The 6,000-nt window shown below is 50.6% G+C and overlaps 1 protein-coding gene across 1 annotated transcript in view; it reads left to right on the top strand.

Annotated features, from left to right (window-relative positions):
* MROH2A (maestro heat like repeat family member 2A) overlaps positions 1 to 6,000 on the top strand; it is a 44,034-nt gene that overhangs the window by 15,473 nt on the left and 22,561 nt on the right. Inside the window, exons 14-18 of the mRNA XM_040636364.1 lie at positions 13 to 160; positions 967 to 1,007; positions 1,671 to 1,812; positions 2,069 to 2,121; positions 2,572 to 2,679. Of these exons, the coding sequence (XP_040492298.1) occupies positions 13 to 160; positions 967 to 1,007; positions 1,671 to 1,812; positions 2,069 to 2,121; positions 2,572 to 2,679 (492 nt within the window). The remainder of the gene's footprint in view (positions 1 to 12; positions 161 to 966; positions 1,008 to 1,670; positions 1,813 to 2,068; positions 2,122 to 2,571; positions 2,680 to 6,000) is intronic.

The following is a 6,000-nucleotide window of genomic DNA, read 5'->3' as shown; positions in this document are numbered from 1 at the left end:
CCCCCCCCCCAGGAGTTCTGGGTGAGGCTCCTGTGCTACATCATGGAGACGGAGTACACGGAGGCCTTGGCCCCCATCTGCATCAGCCTCACCAACCTGGCGGAACGCCAGCTCCACGCCAAGGACGCGGAGGCCAGTGTGGCCAGCAAGGGCAGGCACGGTGGGCAGCATCCCTGCACTGGCCCGTGGGATTGGGCGGGTGGGCCACTCCGTGTCCGGGAATGTGTCCCCTCCCCATTTTCCAGGAAGCGGCCCGCAGGCCCAACAGCCAGGCCAAAGGCCCGCCCTTACCATATCTGAGAAGGCGTTGAAATTGTGCATACTTCCTTCGGCAGTTCATTCCCCATGTCCCCTCCCCCCACACCCCGTCCTAGGACCCCTCCCCGTGGAGGCGCAGCCTGTCTCCGGGTGTGGCTTGTCTGGGCCTCTGTGAGCCGGCGGGTCTCATCCGAGGTCTCTGCAAACCGCTGTACTGTGGCTCCCCCCCCCTCCCGGGATTCAGCGCCATCAACAGCAGACACTCAGAAAAGTGACTTGTCACCGCCTAAGGGTGGGGCGACACTGCTCTCCCCAGAGGGCTGTTCTCAGGGGCCTGGAGCTTTGCTGGATGGGTGCTGCCGGTGCTCGGTGTGATTTTAGGAGCCCTTTAGGACCCAGGGATGGCAAATGATGGGGGGTCTTCTTCATGACCTCACCTGGACCCCGGGCTAGGCCACCCCCGACATCTTCTAGGCCCTACCCAAAGCATGATTCTCCCCTCTTCCCAGGATAGACCAATTAAAATGATGTTCCTTATGGACAGATCACTGGTCCCTGTGCCAACCCATTCTTGTTCTGGGGGCATGGGATGATGTTGGGGAAGTACCTTCCAGGGCAGAGCCCTTCTCAGGGGCACAGGGCAAGGGGGCAGGGGGCATGTTGTGGTATGAACTGCGTGGAGTAGGTTCGCATCTCCTTCTTCCTCAGTGGACCTTCCTGCACCCCAGAAACTGTTGGCCCGTCTCCTGGTGAGTGGCACACCCAGGCTGTGCCCCGGCCTGACTGACTCCACGGCCTGTGGCCCTTCTCCCTTGAGCTCCTAATTCCCAAAGTCTCCAGAGGGAGGAGGGAGCTAGACACTTGGTAGGACAGAGCTTTCCAGGTCTGTTTCATTCCTTTGGGGTTGATGTGGTAGGGGCAGTGTGCTCGGATGTCCAGGGACCTGGTGAGGACGTGCTCCTGGATTCCCCTGCTCAGGCTTTGAACATCCCCGAAGCATCCCCAGGACACCGTCAATGGCCTGCCTGCCTCTTGGGGGTCCTGCACCTATGCCTTCTCCTCCTACTTTTTCTTTTTTTAGAGAGAGAGAGTGGGGGGAGAGGGGCAAGGGGGAAGGGAGAGAGAGAATTCCAAGCAGGCTCCATGCTCAGCATAGAGCCCAACACAGGGCTTGATCTCATGACCCTGAGATCATGACCTGCCAAAATTAGGAGTCAGATGCTTCACTGACTGAGCCCCCAGGAGCCCTGGTTCTCCTCCTTATGTTGACCGTGGGCGTTAATCCACACTCCATGGAAGCCTAGGGTGGGGAGAAAGCCCACTCTCTTACCCCTCTTCTTCTTTCTGGGAACGAAATGCCTGGCGCTGCCCAGGCTGGGGCAGGGCCCCACTGGAGGCTTGGTGCTCTCCAGGTGCTGATGTCCTCTCCCTACAAGGGGGAGGGCCGCGGGATAGCCATGCTCAACCTCCTGAGGACCCTGAGCCAGAGCATTGCACCCTCCATGGCTGACATGTGGGAGCTGGAGATCCCCCTGCTGGTCAAGTACCTGGAAGGTGAGGCATCTGGCGGCCCAACCCCAAGTCAACTCCCCTCTCAGTGTGCGTGCTAGAGTACTAATCGCATGGCTTGAACAACAGGAACCAAAGCTCAGGGTGGACCAGCACGGCCTATTTAGGTCTTTGGGGAGGTGGGGAGGGAAGTGCAGCATGTGCTGAGCCCATCCAGGGAGGCTTCGCATGCCTGACTAAGGAGGCTGATCCAGAGGGAAGCAGCAGAAGAAAGCAGCATGTGTGGACCTTCTTTCTGCAGAGCATACTGAGTTTACTTGGAATCAGAAGACCTGGGAGGACAAGCTGATTCAGGTAAAGACGTGATCCAGCTTGGCTGAGGCCGGGTGGGGAGAAAGGGGAGGGGTGCATGGGAGGACCCTTGGTGGGGTTGGCACGTGGAGAGTTTAGGAGTCTCTAAAGGACACTTCTTCTGTCCGAGAAGACCTGGGGAGTGCCAAGCATGTCCACAGCTGTATCCATCAGCAGGGGAGAACAGAGAGCCTTCTATCCTGGGGGACACAGTGTTCAGGAAAGCAGCACAGGGGTGACCCTCCTCCCTCCATCCCCAAAGCACAGCTGTTCCCCAGGCCCACAGAATGTTTAGCACTAAGTCGGGGTTCGATGGGTCGAGCAATCTAGAGACTGGGGAAGGGGGTTGGAAAGGGTGAATCACTGCTCAAGGTCACACAGAGCTCCTGGAGCCTGGGAGAGAACAGGACTGGGGGCCTTTGGCACTGCTCACCGACATCTTCTGCCCCTTAGTTTCTGAGGAACTCCCTTAAGAAGACCCGAGGTTCCAATTGGAGCTTGCGTCTGAGCAAAGAGCTGAACAACCAGATCGAAAGCTTTGACAGCCCCTCCCTGGAGAAGGTTTGCGCTCAGTGTCAGGGCAGTTCAGACAGGGAGGGACTCCAGGGATGGTGGAATGGAGGCTCATGCTGTGTGTGAGACCAGCTGTACGTGTGGCTGTCTACAGGGACCTGGGAGGAGAGGTGGGGGGTTTAGGCCAGTGGGTTTTCGTGTCTTGTTTTGTTTTTCTCTAAGAACCTGCTTTGTTGAAGCTGGGGGGGTCTCTTCTCCAGTCTTCCTGATCCTCTCACTTCGCTCTCCACCTGAAGTGGTCTCCTAGCAGAGTCCAACAGGCAAGGATCGAGATGTCTGAGCAGGTTTTGGCAAATAGTGCAAATGACGAGGATGGCACCAAACCACAGAAAGCTGAAGGGGTTGCTGAGTTCTAGCTCGGCAGTGAGGACGATGAGGTCAGGTGGGGGCAAAGAAAGAGTAGGCGGGCTGAGGTTTGGAGCATGACCTTCAGTTGTCCCCACCCCCACTGGCACATTGCTGGATGTGTTGTGTACACCTGACCCATCCAGCTACTGGCTCATGATCATGTGTGTGTATTTCATTGTAAAAAGGTCTTTATAAAACTATGAACACTGTTGAGAGACATCAGAAAAGATCTCAATTAACGGAAAGGATCCCATGTTCACAGACTGGAAGATGATGTGGTCAAGATGGCGCACTCCCCAAATCTCTCTACAGATTCATTGTGACCCCTGTCATAAACCTTAGCTGGTCTTCCTTCCTTCCTCTCTCTTCCTCTCTTTCCTTCTCTCTTTCTTTTTCTTTCTTTCTTTCTTCTTTCTTTCTTTCTTTCTTTCTTTCTCTCTCTCTCTCTTTCTTTCTTTCTTTCTTTCTTTCTTTCTTTCTTTCTTTCTTCTTTCTTTCTCTTTCCTTCTTTCCCTCTTCCTTCCTTCCTCCCTTCCTTCCTTTTTGAGATTGACAAGCTGATCCTAACATTCATGTGGGAATATAAGGGGCCCAGAATAGCCAGAATAATTATGATTAAGAGAAAGACCAAAGTTGGGGGACTCAAACTTGGCAATTTCAAGACTTCTTACACACGACCGCAGTAAACAAGACAACATAGTACTAGCGTTAAGGATGGGCAGACAGATTGACGTAATAGAATCAAGAGTGCAGAAATAAACCTCACATTTCCTGTCAGCTGATTTTGGACAAAGCCTTCTTAGATATGACACTAAAAGCACTAGCAACAAAAGAAAAAATAGATAACTCAGACATCATCAAAACTGAAAACTCTTACGCTGAAAATCAAACCATCAAGAAAGTGAAAAGACAACCCTCAGAATGAGAGAAAATATTTGTAAATTAAGTCCTTGGTAAGGGACTTGTATCTAGAATATATAAAGAGTTCCTCTCACTCAATAACAACAACAAAAAAAAACAAGCCAGTTCAGTAATGGGCGAATGATATGCATAGACATTTCTTTGAAGAAGGCACATACATGGTGAATAGGCACGTGAAAAAATGTTCAAGATTATCACCAGTAGGGAAGATGCAAATTAAAGCCGCAGGACACACTACCTCACACCCACTAGGATGGCTCTAATAAAAAAGATAATAAGTGTTGTTAAGAATGTGGAGAAATTCGAACACTCATATACTGCTGGTGTGAATGGAAAACCAGTTCCTTGAAGTATTAAATACAGAGTTACCATATGACCCAGGAATTCTGCTCCGAGTTGTATATGCCCAGGGGAAATGGAAACATGCATCCATACAAAACTCGTACCTAAATGTTCACAGTCGTGTTCTTCATATAGCCCAAAACTAGAAGAACCCAGATGCCCACGAATGGATGAAAGGGTAAGCAAAATGTGGTCTATCCATACAAGGAGTATCGTTCAGCCATTAAAAGGAATGAAGTACTGATTTATGGTACAGAAAGGATGACCCTTGAAGACATTGTGCTAAGTGACAGAAGCCAGATGCAAAGGAACACAAACCCCCACATATTCTGATTCTTTTTACTTGAAATGTCCAGAATAGGCATCTTCTTACAGACAGAAAGTAGATTAGAGGCTGCGGGAAATGTGCAGTGACTGCCAACAGGCACGAGATTTCTTTGAGGGGGGGGCGATAGAAATGTTCCAAGTTTAGATCGTGCCGATGGTCGCCCAACTCTGTGAAGAGACCATTGAATCTGTAAACCTTAAGTGGGTTCATTTTGTGGTATGTGAATTCTATCTCAATGAGATGTCTAGGGAAAGGTATTTACAGGTCTCGACCAAAACCTGTGTGTGTTCAAATAGACGGCCTTTATCGGCGAGTATGTAAAGTAACAAAAAGCGAGGCTATCCCGCAGATGGTCTTCTCCAGCTAAACATAAATTCGTAGGTGTGAGATTTTATCCAGTGTCAACGTAAGGACAGATGTCCATTTGGGAGAAAGTTGTATATAGGATGTGAGGGCGATCTGCCTCTGACATCTGTCACCCCATTGATTGCTGGGGTTGATTCGGGTTATCTGGCTGGCTAGCTGGGTATCCCCGTTCTCCTTCATGGCTGCATGTGTGTCTCTCCTGAAGCTGCCCGCCTGGTCAGAGAGGATGACCTTCCCCCGTCAAGGAGGACCGTTCCTCGGTCAAGGGCATCCGAGTAGCTGCACTCCCCTGCCAGAACCTCCAAACAAGCTCTCAAGGCCCATTTACAGGAGAATGTAAGGTAGTCAAGCTTCCAAGACTGCAGCCACTATCCAAAGGAGCTGCTGCATGTGGTGGTCTGCCTTTCTTTAAAAAGAAAAGAAAAAAGAAAAAAAAAGAAAGTTGTATATAGTATTTAGCAAGCAAATGCATAGAATTCAACCGTATTTCAATAGATCGCCTGGCTTACGGAAAGTAAATCGGTAAGCAGGATTTTACTGGCTTAGAAAACTTAAGAAGGCACAGTTGGATACAGTGGCTTAAGGAACTTCCAACAGGACCCTCCTGCTTCTCCACCGGTCACCTGACACCTCCAGGTAGGAGCAAGGTGGCCACCAGCAGCCTCCAGACTTGCAGCCCCGGTTGTCAGAGCCAGTCTTCTCCCACAATTGATATGCAGAAATCATTCTCTCTCCCAAATAAAACAAAAATACAATATAATGAAGAAAGCTCCCGTTCCAAGCAGCAACACAACGTAAATAGGTAATAGAATAAATTATTGACTCTATGACAAGTCTGGAACCAGCATGAGGAGCACAAAAGGACAAGGAGATGCAGGGATGCTGAGAGAAACCGGATGACATTGGGGATGACCTTGGCACAATCTTCTGTTCTTGGATGGGAAGTCTCAACGCTGGAAAGGCGTCCACGTCGCTCAGCTTCATCTGCCGTACAATGTACTCCC

Source organism: Ursus maritimus, unplaced genomic scaffold (assembly GCF_017311325.1).
Source record: "Ursus maritimus isolate PB19 unplaced genomic scaffold, ASM1731132v1 scaffold_1, whole genome shotgun sequence".
Classification (NCBI taxonomy): Eukaryota; Metazoa; Chordata; class Mammalia; order Carnivora; family Ursidae; genus Ursus; species Ursus maritimus.
This window is presented reverse-complemented; position numbering and strand designations above follow the sequence as displayed.